General features: G+C 44.1%; 2 protein-coding genes across 3 annotated transcripts in view; one reads left to right on the forward strand and one right to left on the reverse strand.

Moving 5' to 3' along the window:
• tbc1d2 (TBC1 domain family, member 2) overlaps positions 1-6,855 on the forward strand; it is a 34,663-nt gene extending 27,808 nt beyond the window's left edge. Inside the window, exons 15-18 of the mRNA XM_085788897.1 lie at positions 959-1,079; positions 3,569-3,754; positions 5,124-5,245; positions 6,576-6,855. Coding sequence (XP_085645023.1) covers positions 959-1,079; positions 3,569-3,754; positions 5,124-5,245; positions 6,576-6,777 — 631 coding nt within the window. The 3' untranslated portion in view covers positions 6,778-6,855. The remainder of the gene's footprint in view (positions 1-958; positions 1,080-3,568; positions 3,755-5,123; positions 5,246-6,575) is intronic.
• Positions 6,856-17,891: 11,036 nt separating this feature from the next.
• Positions 17,892-19,374, reverse strand: part of slc44a1b (solute carrier family 44 member 1b) — a 30,026-nt gene continuing 28,543 nt past the window's right edge. For both annotated transcript variants that reach the window (XM_085788993.1, XM_085788994.1), the window contains exon 16: positions 17,892-18,101. In XM_085788993.1, the coding sequence (XP_085645119.1) occupies positions 18,078-18,101 (24 nt within the window). In that variant the 3' untranslated portion in view covers positions 17,892-18,077. The remainder of the gene's footprint in view (positions 18,102-19,374) is intronic.

Genomic DNA, 19,374 nt, shown 5'->3' on the forward strand with positions numbered 1-19,374 from the left:
CTTCACGTGAGCATACAAATATAAGCAGCAGCTGTCTGGAGTGGACTATGTTAACTTTAATTGGACTTTGCATGACAAGCTAACTTGGTTCACCTTTGGGAAAGAAAGCAGTCAGCAGCTGCCTCCCCTCGTTCTGCCGTCTTTCTTTTTGTTTCCTCTCTTTCTTTTTCTGATAGCCCGATTTATGTTTTTTGGGCAGCATGATGTCCTGCACACAGGTCTCTGATCTGGGCGCACTGTCTGACCTTACACTTGTTGCCGGTCGCTGTTGGGCGGACTAAACCATTTTGCATCTCCAAGAGGGGGGCCCCAGAATGTCTAATATGTTGGGAGAACTGTGACATTAAGTTCATTCTCTCATTTGATGTTATCAATATATTTGAAATAAATTATGACACCAATTAATTGGAGGGCCCAATTCATTCGAAATAAAAACATCACACAAAAAAAAAAAAAAAAATCAGGATTTTCATGGGCCCCTCTCTCTACTCGGGCCCTGGGTAGTCAGGTCCACTTTTCCCCCCACTACCACGCCCATGCCTGTGAGTATTATAGTTGAGTGTGTTATTGTAACACTAACCGCTATGGGTTTAAGATGGCGGTCGTTTTATATTTTTGCCGCTGTAAAAATGCTAGTTTGTTCGCCTTTGTTAACGTTTTGCATTGTATATTAGCATTGAGCTACCGGTCATTGGGCCAGCTGACTTTATTCCTAGCTGTTTAATGGGAATGCTAATGGCTACTGTGTGAATGTTGTTTCAAACGGTGTTGTTTGAACATATTTGTTGTTTAAAGATATATTATTTTAATCCTCTTTCTTGTATTTCAGTTTTACAGTTAACTTCATTGAGAGTGATAAAGAAGACTTTGCCTCTCATTGAAGAACTATTTAGCTATCTGCCAAACTTACACGGCACGTTCAGGGAGGGCAGAATAGCGATGATGTCATGTGTCTCAGGTTGGCGGCCATCGCTCTGCTCGTCCTCCAGAGTGAAGAAGACGCCTTCTGGTGCCTGGTGGCCGTGGTGGAGGCCATCATGCCCCAGGACTACTACACCAAGGACCTGGTGGCCTCGCAGGTCAGAGACACTGGTCAGAGCAGTGGTGTAGTCTATGTGGTACTCAGGATACTCAGTATACCCACTATAAATACTTCAGCATACCCAGTACAACAAAACCATCTAACTAAAGTAAATGTCAATGGTTCTCAAAGAGGGGTGGTTGACAGGGTTCAAGGGGGGGGGGGTTTCTGGAAATTTTACCATTTTTTCCTAGAATTTTTAAACTTTTTTAATTATTGTTTTAATTCTTTTTTTCTTTCTTTTTTTTCTTTTTACCACTTTTCCTAGAATATTTTTGAGAAATTTTACCAGTTTCTTCTCAAATTTTCTGTTCTACTTTTTACTATTTTTTTAAAGAAATGTTACCCCTTTTTGTATTATTGTTTGCCACCCCCCCTTTTTTTGAGAAATTTTACCACATTTTTCTATAATATTTTGAAAAATTTGACCACTTTTTCTAGAATTCTTGAGTAATTTTACCAGTTTTTTATTATTGTTTGACTTTTTCTAAGTCAATTTAATTTCTTTGAGGAATGTTACCAGTTTCTTCTAAAAATGTTTAAAGCAGATATCATCGGCACGGCCGTTTCGGCTAATGCTGTGTTCAAGGCAGGCTTTTGAAACCGTAAGTTACAGCTTCAAGTCACAACTACGACTTGGTAGCGTTCCAGGTAACCCGTAGCTCGTGTTTTTACCGTCCTGTTGTCTGTGAAAGTTCCCTATAACGGCCACTCGTAACTTCCGACCCGTGAACTCGTACCAGATCGAACTGGTATGACTTCACAGGAAGGAAAAACACAAAGTACGAGTTTCCTTGAACGCACCATGAGTTAGCAGCCCCCGCCCTTGTCAGGCATCAATTGGTCCTCGTGCTACGTCACCACATTCACGCGCATCCCTTGGCTGCACACACAGCCCTTCATGCCGTTCTCTCCCCTCATTGGATAACACTTGTATCCCACAAGGAAAATTTTCTCCTCGGGTTACAGCAGAGCAGAGTGACGGAGAGACTCGTGTTTAGGCTGAAATACTTCATGTAAGTGATTGCTGACGGAAAATAGGACTATTTAGGACTTATATTAACAAAAACATTCCACTGATATCTGCTTTAAACTTTTTTTTTTTGAAGAAATGTTAACCACTTTTTCTGACTGTGCGTTCACACCAAAAGCTTCCAAAGTGTCAAAAACGCCCGAAGTCAATTCATTTTCAATGAGAGCCTGGCGACACTGAGCGTCCAAAGCGTCAACAGGCGTCGCCGCACTTCCAAAGCGTCCAAAGCGTCACCAGACGAGAAGTTGAGCCAGGTTTAACTTTAGGGTAATTAGCTATGACGCGGTTCGGCGGCAACCGGCGGCAGCCTGTCAGAAGAGATGTCCGTCGGCTGCCTTTTTTTTCTCCTTTTTTTTGTATTTCGGCTCCCCAATGACCAGCGCGATCGAACTTTGACGTCAGTCACGTGACAAGCGGCCAAAGCGGCTGAAAATATTTGCTGTTTTGGGAGCTGTCTTGTCTGACGCCCACCCTCGAGCGTTTTTGATGCTTTGGAAGCTTTTGGTGTGAACGCACAGTGAGAAATTTTACCAGAATTTTCTAAAAAAAAAAAAAAAAAAGATCAATCCAAAGAGATTTAAAACTTTTTTGTATATTTTTTGTGAGAATTTTTACCACTATTTTCTAGAAATGTTTAAACTTTTTTTTTTTTTTTGAGAGATTTTACCACTTTTTTTTCCAGAAATTTCTCTTTAATCTTTCAAAAATGTACGCCTAATTTAATGTACATTGATTGTTTGTGTATTTCTGGTGTTTGCTTCAAAATGTTGTCCAATGGGGGTCTGTGGTAGCCAGGCTAGCGCCGCCTACTGGTTCCGGCAAATTTCATTTGCCTCAACAATGTAGTCAGGACACTAGCAATGCGTTTCGGTTTGCTCCGTCCGCCAGAGCGGACGGACCAATCAGCGAACAGACGGGTAAGTGAAGGCGATGACGTTGAACTCAAGCGCTCAAGATTAACCTATGAGCTTAACCGGTGTATAGCACACGTGACCACCAAGCAGCAGCGATTAGTTGAAGCAAATGTAAGCAACCGCCTCCCGGAAGCAAACGAATCCCTATGGCTCAGGTTCAGACGCTTTTTGAAATGTAATGAAATAAGCGGCTGATGCATCAGGCTAGGTCTGTGGTCTAATTTGTATCAATTTTGGGTCCTTGATGTAAAAAAGTATGAGAACCACCAGTGATACAAGTATGAACAGTTTACCACCTAAAAAGCAGTTTACCCACTACAAAACATTAGACTACACCACTGGGTCAGCTCAAGTCCGGCCAGGTGAGGTGTGACTGACATGTTCACTGATCCCTGTGTGTGTGTGTGTGTGTGTGTGTGTGTGTGTGTGTGTGTGTGTGTGTGTGTGTGTGTGTGTGTGTGTGTGTGTGTGTGTGTGTGTGTGTGTGTGTGTGTGTGTGTGTGTGTGTGTGTGTGTGTGTGTGTGTGTGTGTGTGTGCAGGCGGACCAGCGGGTGCTGAAGGACTTCCTGTCAGAGAAACTCCCCCGACTTGCCGCTCACTTTGACGACCACTCCATCGACGTGTCTCTGATCACCTTCAACTGGTTCCTGGTGGTTTTTGTGGAGAGTTTACCCAGCGACATCCTGCTGCCACTGTGGGACGCCTTCCTGTACGAGGGCACCAAGGTACCGACCACTACTGACCACCATAGACGACTACTGACACTGAGAAAAGACTGACAGTAGTAACAAATCTTACCAAGAATATTTGTTTCATTTCTAGTCAAAACTAATCTCATTCTACTCAAAATAAGACTCATCACATAAAAAGTAGCTTTTTACTTCTTTCAAGCAGATTTTCACTTGAAATAAGTAGAAAAATCTGATAGTGGAGCAAGTTTTTCTTTCTTATTACAAGCACAAAAAACTTGCTTTCACTGGCAGATTTTTCTACTTATTTCAATTGAAAATTAGTTTGAAAAGTGAAAATGATCTAAAAACAAGTTAATTTTTAGGTGATGAGTCTTATTTTAACTCATTGAGTGCCCCGCTCCTTTCCAAAGTTTTAGTGTACCGGCAATTTAGACCATTTTTGAGGATTTTTGTAGAGCCACAGTGTATTCTATATTATTGCCACCAACACACACTGTGGCTCATTTGAAAGGTGAAACTTTATGCTTCAAATGGCCACAAACCGTTTGTTTCTACGTGCCTCTGTTCCTGAGAAAACTCAAGCTAAACATGGCTGGGTTTCACCAAAATCATCATCAAAAAAATTTTTTCTAGAAAAGGAGATAGAGCGTCTTTTATGAAAGGTGCTCTGTTTGTGCCTGTCGCTCTTCTGACACTCGCATTTCTGGATCAAAGGGCTCGTGTAAGATAAATACAGTATATACAACAATTGTTGTTCTGTTCACAAAACCACCATCGGGGCGGGGGGGCGCCGCTAAACAACAATAACACAGACGCACCGTGCCGTGGCACAGCCTCTCGCCGCGGAATGTGATGGTCTCTCGGCCACAGCAGGTTGGGAACACCGGTCCCGCCGGTGGTCGCGGTCCTTCTGTGGTACGGGTCGGTGGTGCCGGTCTGCTTTGGGCCAGAGATCATCACATTTTACCACGGGAGGACCTTGGGGAGGACACGGTGTTGCTCCAGATGAAGACCGGGCGGGACTGTCGGCTCAGAGCTTCCTGTTTCGGCTCCGAGCTGCTGGAGCTATGATAAAAACGTCCAGATCATGAGCTGTCATGAGTTTTTGATCGTCATCTATTTCGGTTCTACTCATCGTAGAGTCCCCAAATTTACACATAAGGTGTGTTAAAGTGTCTAGTTTCATTATTTAAAAAAAAGCAAAAAACGAGAAACCTCGTTTTTGGCACTCAACGCATGGGAACGAAAAACGAGAAATTACGTGGTTGGCACTCAATGAGTTAAGTGGAAAGAGATGAGTTTTGACTAGAAATGAGACATTTTGACAAGAAATAAGACAAATATTCTTGGAAAAATTTAGAGTTTTTTGCAGTGTGACGTGAGCTGTGTGTCTGTGTGACAGGTGATCTTCAGGTACGCTCTGGCTCTCTTCAAATACAAAGAGGACAACATCCTGAAGATCCAGGACAGCGTGGAGATCTACCAGTACCTGCGCTTCTTCACCAAGACCGTCACTGACGGCAGGTAGGACCTCACCTGGTCTCACCTGGTCTCACCTCAACCCTCACATCAGCAGCGTCATCACTCAACACTGTGTGTGAATGAATGAATGAATTTTTATTTTTCCTGTCATGCCACCACTGTGGTCCATCCCATATGGGATTACAAGACACATTTAATGATAAAGACAAAGACTAGACAGTCCTTCCTGTTGGTGTTAGCTGCCACACAGGTGAGACACATAAATAAACTATTTAAGATGACTTTCAGTACTCAACTATATCGCTCTTCATCTCATTGCCCAAGCCTTTTTATGAAATAAAGAAAATGCAAAAGATGTTTTAGCTTCTCAGCATCGTCTAACCACACAGATTTGTTATTTGGATCTACTTACTAAACGGTTTTTGTTTTTATAGAGTCATAGGCAGTGGCGGCCGGTGCTAAAATAAATTGGAGGGGTGTCAGATAAATAAGATAAATAAAGAGCATTGCTGACTTCACATCCAGCCAGCTGTGTTTGGCATGACACAGACAGGAGAAGCGTCGTGTAACTCCGTCCACAGCCACTTGCCTGCTGCTGGATTTTTAAGTCAGGTTGCTCCAGTCCAAGCTCCTTTATCCTTTTTTTTTTAACTCCAGCGGACGCCTCGTGAAAGGATTATTTCGTAAAGAAAGAACTGATTTTTCTTTTGCTGCGGCCGCCACCATTGTCTCCTGTCTTGTTGTTGTTGTCTGTCTGCTCCGTGTGCACGCGGGTGCGTCTGTAACTGTTTGAGTGACAGGCACGGCTCCGCTGCCAGGGGAGTGACTTTGATTGACAGGTCAGGTATCATGAATCAATCCGAATGGATGAAAAAATGACCCAAACGCGCTGATTTGCCACAGGCGCAGAGAGCTGCGCCCGGAGGAGAATCTTGAAGTAACCAATTAGAGACCAGCATGAAGTCACATGGAAGCCAAAAGTTAAGAGGCCACATACACACTCATTAGGCCGGCACCCCTCGCAATTGAAATGTATGAGTGAACACTGAACAGATATGGTAATTACATTTTATTATGTTATTTATGTTTACTGTGTTTACACTTTGTTCCTGAAATTTTGATGGGGGCGGCGCCCTAGCGCCCCCTATTGACCGGCCACCACTGGTCATAGAAAGGACAGTAGAACACAAAATGAATGTCATTCTCCACCTCTTGGATGTCACATAAGTTACAAACTCTGTCGTCTTCTGTTGTGCCGACATATCTGCCTGTCTCCATATGAAGACCAAGAACACCAGCTCTAAACTGAGCACACAGGGATCTTTTCTTTTTAGACAAATTATACAAAACATCATTTTCTGTGTGTGTGCAGGAAGCTGAGCTCCATGGCCTTCAGTGACATGAACCCGTTCCCTGGCCGCCTGCTGCGGAGCCGGCGAGCTCTGCACCTGGAGCGGCTGTGGGCGGAGCTAAAGGAGCTGGAGACGCAGCAGAGGGAGTTTGTGACGGAGCGCGCCGAGCGGAAGGACAAGGAGCTGGACACGGCGCCGAGCGAGGACGACGACGAGCTCTGATGTCACCGCTGGAAAGTAACTGAGTACTTTTTTATTCAAGTACATCTCTCAGGTACTTGTACAGGAATCCTGCAGTTACAGGTTATTGATACGCCATCAATATCAATAACACATTGATCATCAAGAGAAGGTCTCCTCTGTTACTGCTGGTACTTCACTGTGAAGCTGATACTGAGAGTACAACGGTGACTGGTAACACTACTACTACACACTACACCTGTACACACCTGTACATAGCTGTAACTGTGACTGTGTGTTTGTTTACGTCATCTCTAGCCAGTCTAGTCTAAGTCCAGTTGACTTGATTCAGTTGCCTAGTGACGCCTTGGACAAATGAGACTTTGCACAGACATGTTTACGTCATCGTACAGTTTATTTTGTTGGAGCTGCTGGGTAACGCAGCTGTTCTCACTGTGTTGAACAGGAAGGAAGGTTGTTATTAACGCTTTATTGATCAGTTGTAACATCCACAGAGTCAGAATCTGTTGATCAATAATCAGTTTGTGAAAGCAGCTGTAAATGTGAATGATTGATAATGATCCATCAGGTCCAGTCTCAGCTCGTCTCCTTAAAGACACTTAACTGGTCCAGTCCAGTTAATGATTAATGAACCACTGACACGTCAGGAAACTAAACTGATCTCAGGTCGCTGACACTTCGCTGTTAGCTTCATGCTAACTGTCGATCTGACGTTGATTTAAAGGTAGAGCTGGAGAAAACTGAACCTACCTTAACTTAAACTTAAAGGTAGAGCTGGAGATCTTATTCTGGAGCGTTTTTTACTAAGTTGTTTCCTCTTCACACTCCGATTGCAACCAATATGCTTTTTCACTAAAATGAAAAAGGTCAGTCACCTGTGGGACAATCCTGTAAAAACATTGTCGCAACATTCAAGTCAATTGGATCGTGATGTGTCCATCAAGCTGCCGTCTCTGTCCCTCCTCCTCTTCCTGCACTCATCACAAGTGCGATCAGACTGCGTTCACACCAAAAGCTTCCAAAGCTTCAAAAACGCCAGAAGTCGTTCATTTTCAATGAGAACCTGACGACCTGAACGACCAAAGCGTCAGCTGCCGTCAGCCACGCTTCCAAAGAGCCACCAGACGAGAAGTTGAGTCTCAGTTAACTTTATGGTAATTAGCTATGACACGGTTCGGCAGCAACCAGTCAGAATTGGTGTCTTTAAATGACCAGCGCAATCAAACTTTGACATCAGTCACGTGAAGAGCGACAGAAGCGGCTAAACATATTCTGCCTCTTTGGAAGCTTTTGGTGTGAACGTACAGTTAGTGATGCTGCTCAGCGACAGAAAGCCACCTCGCTCACACTGGGATTAGCCTACATTGGGTCGACACCTTCACAAACTGAACAAGCGCTGGTGTTCCTGAGCTCTGGAGGCTTCAGAGAGAAGAAGGGTAAAGAGGCTTATGGGACTTAATGTGGCCTGATGATCTCCAACCCTAGCTTTAACCTTCAGCTAGCTAACATGACTTTATAAACAGTGGATGCTAGCAACCGCTAGGCTAACTGAAAACTGACAGTGATTTAAAGCAGAACTATGCAAGTCGGCCAGAAATAGCTCGCTCCTTCGTTGGTTTCTCTTTTTTTCCCTCTCCGGAGCTCCCCCACAGTTCTGGGAGCCACATGTCACTGTCGTAAAAAAAAAAAAAAAAACTCGCCGCCGCCACCTCCTCCACCCCCCCTACACGTGCTTGTGTTTACTGCTGTTTGCTAAGCCCTGCTAACACCGAGCTAACGCTAACACGGAGCTAATGCTAACACCGAGCTAACGCTATGCTAACACGGAGCTAACGCTAACACGGAGCTAACGCTAATACAGCCACAGACAGGCACAAAGACACAGACATACACACACAGGAATAAAGGTTCCAAAACGCGAAGGTGTGTGTGTGTGTGTGTCATGATGTATTGCATTATCTTATAAAAGACCCATGGTGTGTGTATCTGTGTTAGCATTAGCTCCCCGTTAGCCACAAGCTGAACTTCATCAGTAAACATTTCATGTTTCCATGGTTTCCTCCGACTTTCCGAACTCAAACCAACGATTCGTGACATGCATGACGTCATATGCGTTCTTATCTCGTACTGCCGTAAGGCAGTTTCTCGCGATACTTCTATCCATTGACGAGATTTGTAACACCGAGACGGACGACTGATCTTGCAAGTGCGGTTTTCAGCCAGTGGGGGGGGTGAGCGCATTGGCCTAGACCCCAGACCCCATTCACTTCATAACAGGTCACTCAACCATCACAGTGACTCTGAGCTAGAGCATGACACGGGAGTGGATTTTCACTCCCATCCCGTCCCACTCCCAGAGAAAAAATCCCATTCCGTCCCAATCCCGGTCCAGAGTAAAAAAATAAATCCCATCCCGTCCCACTCCCGTAGAATGACTCCCAATCCCATCCCGCTCCCACTCAAAATTACTCCCACTCCCATCCCACTCCCGTTTTTATTTTTTATTCATTATTCCTGACTTTATTTTGTAGCTCACACTTAACGGCTTCATCTCCTCCACCTCCCTCCATTGTTGTCAGGGTTTTCCCTGGGTTTTTTTGTGTACAAGGTGGCAAAGGCCCGTGCGCACAGGGTGGGGGGGTGGGGGGTCAATTGATAAGCAGCGATATTATGATATTAACTCTGATATGAATTATATCTTATTATTTAACTACGTAAATCACAGTAGTATAAACTGATTTGTTGAACTGATGTAAACATTAAAACTCAATATCCAGTCACACAAGCAGCTCTGTGTGATGTTCAGCCAGGGACAGGTCAGGACAGTCGGTGGACAGACAGAGAGCTTTAAGGTTGAAGAAATATTAATTAAGGGTGAGACTGTGAGACTGTGACCCGACCACATGTCAGCTTTAGGAGAGAAAACTCCGCTGTTCTCAGCTCCACCGCGACCAGCGCTTTTTTTCTTTCTTTTTTTTAAATAGCCCCGCGGTATCGACCCAGCTGAAACACGGGAGGACACGCTGTATTTATCAAAGCTTGGTCGCCGTGCTTAGACACCGGGTCGGTTGTGAGAGTAACTAGAGAGACACAACCTGAGACCGGACACCGGAGGAGAAGCAGGTGGGATGTGCACGAAAAAACAAGCCCATCGCACCGAATGCACACCGCTACGGCGTCGCTTTGGGTTGTGAGCGCACATGACGCGTGTCTATATTGAAAGTAATGCTCGCAAAAGACGCTACATCTGCTTTTTAATCAAGGCGGCGCCCAAAATCACCAAGGCTGCTAAGTGAAAGAGTAGAAGAGAGAAGAGAAAAGTGCCACTGAAAGATGACTACAAAAATGGACGCATCTGTCCTTTTGGTTGTTTAACACAGCTGAAAATCTGGCGTTCCCGCTCCTGCCCGCTCCCGTTGATTTTTATTCCCATCCCGTCCCAATCACGGGATCAATAACATTTTGACTCCCATCCCGCGGGAATCCCACGGGAATCACGTGACCCGTGGGAATTCCCGACAAATGTCATCCTCTACTCTGAGCCACAATAATTACAGCCGAAATCCTGCATAGTTCTGCTTTAAAAAAATAAAATAAAATAAACGCTAACTAAAACTAAGCTGCTAGCCAGCTAGCTGAACACTAGCTGCTTTTGCCTCAAAGTGCCAAATAAAAACAGGTTGAAACTTAATCAGTCTCTGATCATAAAGGTCGTGACCTTTGCACTGTTTGTTCTGCATGGACATTTTAGCTGCTTCATGTTTTTGTACTGTTGTTGTTATGTATGTTTTATATAAACATTATAATTTAAACTTTTTCTCTTGGATTTGTTTTATTTCCTAAAGCTGTTTTCAAACCGTCGGCCATGATCTCCTTTAGCTTGTTAGCCAAAGCATAAAGGCTATTGTTATCACCACGTTAGCAGGAGATGATTCATCACAACCAGTTCACTGCAGTTTGTTTTGACCAATGATGTAGCTATAAAAATGTACATTATGACATAAAAGCAAAAATGTTAAACCAGTCTGATTCTCTGAGTGATTTTTTGAATTCAGTCACTTTACGTCCCTCAGGTTTACCCCAAATATTATATAATAAACAACTTTTTCTTTTTTTTGCATTTTAAAGCCATAAATTGATGGATCGTGTCTTTGGATTATAAAATACAAGAAACAATCGACATCTAACCCAACCCTAACCCTGCTAAGGAGTGGTTAATATACTTTGACCAAAATACACAAAATCTGAAGAAAATGTCAATTATTTATGAAATAGCAATGTTTTATCATGTCCACCAGTTTTGTTCAAACCCATAACAACATACCTGTTTAAAAAAAAATAATGGTTCAGTCCATCGTCCTCGGCTTTGAGACTCAAGCCTTTAGAAGAACCAAGTGTAAAGAGAAGAAAGTGTTAGTATCTTTTCCTATTTCATAGTTTTTATTGTGAGACCTTTCAACTCCATTATATAAATAAATGATAGTTAACAACTGTTTAGGAAAATACTAACAATTATGTTGAAAAATATAATAATTTCATGATTTCCTAAAGTCATGGCAATGCTACATCTTGGCTAATTAAGGATTTTTGATGACTTTTAGCCAAAATCTTCAACCCTGCAACAAAAAACACTGAGGTGACTGAGTCATTGTTAAAGGATTTAACGTTTTTTCAAAAATCAGACGACCCAAAGTTGCTGAGTTTAGAGAATCAGCCAGAAACCAGTGATTAATATTTTCATTTTCGGAAAAATGACTGATGTGATATCAATGATCCTCCAGAAATGTTTTCTGTAAAAATGGAACTTCCTTTAATAATGTTTCATAACTTGATGTAAAATTGAGAAAACTGTGGAGGCTGTTCAGGAAGAAGCAGATAGAAACAGAGTCAAATTTTCCATTTTATTATTTTTCTTAAAAAACAAATATACATAAGAAATGAAAAATATAAAAAAAAAATCAAACCCAGAACAAAAAGAAAAAGTTCTTCAATGTTACAAACGACGTCTTTACTGCAGAGAAAAGCTAAACACTAGTGTCACACCTGACGTTAGACTCGTCCCTCGTGTGAAGACGTGTCGGAGGCGTCGTCACGTGACCCGTGGATCTAACAGCTGATTATTCACCGTACGAAGATGACGTGCTGTGATACAGAGCAGAAAAACATGGACATGCAAACTGGTTCTGGATCAGCTTCTCTACGACGTCAGGGCTGAAGGTGGCTCTGGTCTGAAACGCCGTAACCATGGCGACTCAGAGTGTAATTAGAAACAGGAGGCGTGGCTGCAGAGTTAAGGACCCTCCAATCAGCATGCTGAAACAAACCCAGTAGAACGGATGGTGGTGCCTTCACTGCCTCACCGAGCAACGGGCTAATGTTAGCATTAATATAAAAACATATAAAAACCTCAAAACAATTAAATTCATCTATTGTTTAAATGTTCCACTGATCAGCTGATCAATCGGCCAATCACCTGTGGAGGAATCAGAGTCGTCACTGTGACCTTTGACCTTGCAGTTGCAATTCATGCGCCACGCTGTGATTGGAGCGTCCCTAACCCCCAGCTCACCTGTCCACCCTGCGTGCTGATTGGTCTGATGTGATGAATGAAGCAGATTATTGGTCAGCAGGTGACGGAGGAGCTGAAGTTTCATTCCAACTTTAAACAGGAATAAAAACATAAACCAGCAGGTGTCAGAGGTCAAACCACCTGCTGCTCTCTGATTGGTTAATTTTCCCTTCAGAGTAAAATCATATTTTCTCATCAGGTGTGTTGATTAGTAAAAACTGTGACGTTCACCTTGACAACAATAAAAATGTTTCCTCAACACGACTTAACTGAACTGAGATCAGTCTGAAATATCTGTTGAAACTGAGGAGCTACCAGGTCCAGACCAGGTTCTGAGTCCACCTGGCTACAGTGAGAAACTAAACCGACCTTGTCAATGTGAATGGGACTGAGCAGCAGCTGCTGATGAACTGTACCTAATGAGCTCAGTGTTAACGAGCCACTGGTTTAAAACTTCTAGCTGACAGCGCTAACTGCTAGCCTATCTGCCTGCTAACATCTGCCTGAATGAGCCTTGATCACATCATTTAGATTAATTTTAGCACTAAATCTAATTAAAAACATGCTAATGATATTAGCTAGGCTAAATGGCTGAATAGCATTGGCTAAGGTAGCTAATGTTAGCTCAATCAGACACATCCCATCATTATCAGCTGTATGAAGACGTCTCACTGTGTAATTAAAGGGACAACGAGGAGTTTCTATTTGGTTATAAAAAAGTCTCACGTTAATGTGGATGAATCTACGTTACCCACACTTGTTAATGGGCCCATTTTCGATAAATATATCGTTTTGTCTCTATCGTTATTTTGTTATTATTAGTGGTGGCGGAGATGCTGGGCGAGCCGACCAGCGTTTCTTTACTTTCGGTTTCGCGGACGCTCATGAGAATAACGCCGCCGTATTGCCGTTTATGGTCGGGACTACGATGGTAACTGAACCTCTTCGAACCTCTGACTTTAACTCTTGATGAATGAAAACATGAGTCTGTCTTGCGCCGGTCAAAGAATTTCACGGTGCGTGGAGGCTCATAAATGTAGTGTGAAAACGCTTCGCTTTTCCAAAACTCCTCGTTGTCCCTTTAAATTTCTCCATGAATTAACATAATATTCAATCATGATGTGTTTATACCTGAGCTGCCGTGGCTTTAAATTCACCTGTGTAAATGTGTCATTGCCCTTTAGCTCAGGCCGCTAACGCTGTGTAGCGTTAATATGTAAATATGAGGTTAGCTTCTCACTCAGGTTGCTAACGCTATATAGCTTTATATTCACCTGTTTAAAAAGTGTAGTTAGCTTATAGCCCGGTATGCAAACTCTACGTGGCGGTAAAGGTGTGGTTAGCTTTTAGCTCAGGATGCTATGTAGCTTTAATATTCACCTGTGTAAAGGTGTAGTAAGCTTTTTAGGATGCTAATGCGTAGCTTTAAGCTCAGGATGCTAACACTAACAGGTCTTAAACTCAACACCTGAGCAGCTGCTGCCACAGACCAAACCATAATGATTAGTTCCAACTATTAATCAATACCAAAATTCAATGGATGATAATTTAATTAATTAATTAATTGATGTTTGTGTGAGTGAAGCTTTAGCTCCTGCAGTCAAAAGCTTAAATCCGTCCGGCAACATGGTCACATGACCCAAACTCCAAAAGTCTGAGAAGCAGATTTATTGATTCTATTGATTGAAGTTTTTCTTTAAGGGACGTTTGTGTGTGTGTGTGTGTGTGTGTGTGTGTGTGTGTGTCTGTTAATATCTGAGCTACAAACACTTCATCTAAAATACTTTACAGCTACGTTAAACGGACGTCAGTGGTGAATTAACTCCATCTTTAGTGCAATTAGTCCACATGCTCGGAGCTTCACGTCCTGTGACTCACTGTGAGCTCAGAGGTCACGTCCACAGGTGTTACCACGACAACGGCGTGTCTCGTGTGACTGAAGCGCGCAGCTCTCAGATCAGCTCTTCAGTCCGTCTCTGTGTGTGTGTGTGTGGTGGCGGCGGGAAGGGGGGCGGAGTCTGTCTGACAGAGGTGGACGATGGGAAACAGTCGCCATGATGTCAGCTGCAGCCGTGACATCATCACAGGAAACAGAACACACGAGTCAGACTGAACCCAGACCTCCTCACACCTGAACCAGAACCAAAACCAGATCCAGATCCAGAACCTGGACCTGGATCAGTGAGTGGCGACTTTATGCTGCGTTCAAGACAACTCGGAAGTCGGGAAAAAACGAGCCTTGAGTTGTAAAAAATGAATTGAACGGCGTCGAACTCGGAAATTACAGGTCGGAAACTCGGGTATCATATCAGAGCTCCGACTTTCCGACTTGACGTCACGACAACATCAAAACATTGCAGCCCTCATCTTAAACGGTTAGAATTTAGACATTTTAAGTTATTTGTTGAGGTTTGAATGCATATTTTTGTGTATTTTTGCAGTAGCCTATATGAAATACGTTTATATTAAGCTGTGATTGTTGTATGGTGTGAAATTGCGGTTCTCGTATGTGACGGGAATAACGTTTAACTGTTATCAAGGCTATAACATTATATGTGCGCTCATCTGCAGCGTCTCCTCTCCTCCAAAATAAACATAATTTACTGCTGCATTGATTTTTCGTATTCAGCTATGAGCCACAATATGCCAAACTTCCTTCAGGTATCCATGTTTTTTTTCTCCTGAGTTCCTGCAGCGTGAACGCAATGATGTCGGAAGTTGGAAATTTTCGAGTTGGGATTTCCGACCTCCGAGTTGTTATGAACGCAGCATTAGTATTGGCCCCCGCCCCCTGACTGGAGATGGGTCAGCCAATCAGCTCGCTCCACTCTGCTCAGATGAGTGCTGATTGGGTGTGAACGTGGACTCCTCTGAACTGAAGGACAGGTGTGACCGTGGCTCAGGTGTGTGAGTCTGGACCACCGTGGACAAACAGAAGCAGGAAGACTTGGTTGTTGATGATGATGTCATGACGTGGTCACATGATGCAGTTTGTTTTATTGCTGAGCCGTCACCTCCACAGGAAGCTCCGCCCACACCGCCCACCACCACCTCCTTCTGCTGCTGCTGCTGCTGCTGCGACTCTGCTGCGGCGGCGGCAGTTTGGGACGGTGAAGACGTCCAGGTCCAGGACAGGAAGTTCACGTCCAGGTGACGGTTGGTGGAGATGAAGACAGATCAGAGGTCAGCTGATCTCTGCTGCCGCCGTGTGGACGGGAGGTCGACGACATGGGCGTCACACTGAGAGCTGCGTCCCTCCCTTCACTGACCCCGCCTACACCTGAGCTCTGATACCTGTGATTGGCTGGAACCCAAAGGGGGCCTGGCCTCTGCTGTCATGACCAGTGTTGCCAACTTGGCGACTTTCTCGCTAACCTCTTGGCGACCTTTTCGGTCGCCAAGAGGGCGCTGAGGTCATGACGTCATTTAGTGACTTCTAGCGACTTTTACGACAGCCAATAGCGACTTTGCTTACTGAGGAGTTGGCAACACTGGTCATGACCTCACTTCTCCTTTTCATTTCACTGTGTTTGTGTTTGACTCATGCTAAGAACTTATCGTTATTATAATTAGTTTGTGTGCCCAATCAGATTATGTGATGTTTTTTAGATCTTGTTTCTATGGCAACAGCTCTGCAGAGATTAACGTTAGAAAATAGAATGAATCGCCTTGTTGTTTAACAATAGATACTACCGGTATATCTCAATTTTCACGTCGTTATATCACCGCTCAGACTAATCTGATGTTTGTAAAGTCTATAAAACCAATGATTGGACAAACATTACTATTTCTGTGTGCACGTTCTTGTAATTAGTCGATAGATTAGCAGGGCTAACGGTTAGCTACCTGTTTAACTTTAATAACTCAGTGACTCAATAAACGGTCCAAGAAAAAATATTTTCTCCAGCGGATATCTTAGTTACAATATGACTGAGCTAACTGGAGCAGTTTCATGTCATGACAACGGGAGGGTTTTAACAGTTGACGTCCTGATGTTAGCTTAGCTACCGCTGTTAGCTTTGCTACTGTTAGCTGTCCCTGTCAGCTGCAGCCACCGGGAGCGTGCCTATGTTCCCACAGCCCTATGTTCCCTCAGCCCTATGTTCCCTCTGGACTCTCTCTACCTATCTGGACTCTATCTATCTGGCCTGTCTAGCCTCTACCTGGTCTTTTTACTAAACTTAACCAACTCCTTTCTTCATTGCCTAAACCCAACCAATGGTGGGACCAAAGGGCTGTGGGAACATAGGGCCTAATTTTCAGTGACAACAAAAGTTAGAAATGAGGGAACATAGGGCTGAGGGAACATAGGGCTGTGGGAACATAGGAATGACCCCCAGCCGCTGATGCTTTCTAGACACCGTGATTCCCTCAAACTGAATAAATACCACACATAGTCTAAACGGTGATAGGGCGTGAAAAACACATATAGGCTATAGCTAAACTCTTGTTCGTTACTACTGTTCTCATTCAAACATGCTGGTTTTCTACCAGGAAGTAGTTGTAAACAACAAGGAGATTCGATACAGTCTACGGAGCTCCGTCAGCGCTTCCACCCTTCCTGTTCCCTGGTCTAACAGTCAGTAGTTTCCTGAATGTGGTTCAGGTGAAACCCCTCAGATTTCACTCCGTGCAGCACTGCATATATGACGGTTGCGAACGGGGCTCAACTGCTCTTCCTGGTCCGTCCAAATCTCACACGATTTGCGCCGGTGTCAATGCAAATCGTGCAAGATTTGGACGGACCAGGAAGAGCAGTGCTGGGTGCTACAAGCTTACAAACAAGCTTAAAATACTGTATATAGTACTTATTTAATTATTTTCGGAACAATTTCTCATGTTGGGGCTTCAATACAAGAGGGACATTACAGACGAGCACTATGGAGGCATTTGGATGTTTTTTGGTGTGTCTTTTTGGACGAAGAAAAGTGAGCTCCGTTCTCAACCATCATATGGACATGCAATGCTGCACGGAGCCCCACTGTAACTCAGAGAAGGCACGGAGGACATTTGAATTTTGGGTGAACTATCCCTTTAAGCTTCAGATACGGTAGAAAAGGAGTTCATATGTGAAGATTATCTCACTGAACTAAACTCTGAAGGATCAGAAACTGGTGTTTTAGTCACAGAGCTGATTTTCTGACTTCATCCAGAACACATTCACTTTCTTTACTGGAACCAGCGCCGGGATGAACTTCAGCCCTGGTAAAACTCTACATGACCTCAGCTCGGCTACATGGCAGGTGATCGATCGACCTTCAACTGATAATCAATACATCAATCGGACGTATTGATGGACGCGCTCACAGTGCGATCAAACCCGGTCGGCTGGCGACCTCCTCCACCGGTCAGATGTGGAGCCTCGCGGCCGCCGTCCCACCTGTGCACAGACTCCGCCCCCCTCCCTCTCCCTCTGCTGACCAACAGATCCAACATGGAGTCCGGGTGTGTCATCAGTGAGCCGCAGGTCGTCTCCGTGACAACAGAAAAGAGTCTTGGCTGAAGTCGGAACTGAAGAGTGAGCGATGAGTTCAGTTATAAAAAACGACATCACTACGAAAAGATGCATCAGCCGGTTTAAAATCTGCAGCGCTTCGATATAAAGTGCTTCATTACATTGTTACGTTTTTACAGTTCTTATTAAAATATCGTTTTCCCTGGAGTGAAACCATAGTAAACATGTTACACGTTGGTAAAAATAAACTTCTGGAATGTCTCTCTCTCTCTATCAAGTCCCAGTGGCTGATTTTGGTCAAGCTGAACTCGTCCCCGGAGCCTGCAACACAAAACCCAGGGTCACAGGTCGTCATGGCGATCACACAGGATGCTACGGCGGCGGTGGCGGCGGGCAGGGGGTGGTTGTTATGGTGATGGAGGTGAGAGCAGCAGAGCATTATGGGTAGTCAGTCAGGTGGTGGTGTTAAGAAAGCAGAACAGCAGAGACACTCGGCTCACGAGTCCAAAACCAGATCTTTATTCTCTACTCGTCATGACAACGACCTCACGCGGCTCTAGGGGTTGGAGGGGGGCGGAGCCTAACTTGCTCCGCACTACGTGTCATTACAACTTAAACTTTATTATTTCAGGGTTTTCAGTGTTTTGTCCATTTCAAACAACCCCCCCCCCCCACACACACACACACACACACACACACACTTACTCAACGTATATAAATATAGTGTTGTAGACACTGAGCTGGTGTGACATCACAAGTCTTGGGTCATGTGACCTGTCACTCACAGAAGAAGGAGAAGGAGGAGAAGAACAACAAGGAGAAGAACAAAAAGGAGAAGGAGGAGAAGAACAACAAGGAGAAGAACAAAAAGGAGAAGGAGAAGAGCAAGGAGGAGAAGAACAAGGAGAAGGAGGGGAAGAACAAGAAGGAGAACAAGGAGAAGGAGGAGAAGAACAAGAAGGAGGAGGAGAAGAGAAGAGGAGGAGGTTCAGGTGTCAGAACCCGATCGGTACCCAGAACAAGATGGGTTCCATTGTCACGTGTCTGTCCTGAATGTGATTGGCTCCAACGACAGCGGTGGCGTAAAGCAGCTGTTTTAAAGGGATACGCCAACATTTTTTTTTTTCGTGTCTTGCCTCACTCCCGAGTCCATGACGAGCAGATAGACACCATCCTTTCGACCGTGTGTGCAGTAACAAGGGAGATAGAGCCGTATCGCCCGTAATTAGCTTAGCTCAAACACTGGATGTGTATAGGTAGTGTTAGCCTGCCTCCACCTAAAGTCATCAAAGAAACTCTTCAGCAACTCTAAACGTAAACCGGCGGGCAGATCTTCGTCTCAGAGCGGACAAAACTCTCCGGTAAGGCATCTTGAGCAGTCAAATGCAGGTAACGGGACGAGATCGGTCAAAACGGAGGGTTCACGCTTTATTTTGGTTCAAGCTAGCTACATCGTCATGGTTTTCTGTATGTAAAGGACAACGGGTGTTTTATTTTGTGAAAGTAACCGGAAGTGCGTTGGTCACAACGGCTAACTTGAGTAGCGCCGAATTCGTCCGAACAAAATTGTAAACAGCTGGTATTTAGACAAATT

This window comes from Trachurus japonicus, chromosome 10 (genome assembly GCF_045865225.1).
Source record: "Trachurus japonicus isolate A0001 chromosome 10, Traja_1.0".
Lineage (NCBI taxonomy): Eukaryota > Metazoa > Chordata > Actinopteri > Carangiformes > Carangidae > Trachurus > Trachurus japonicus.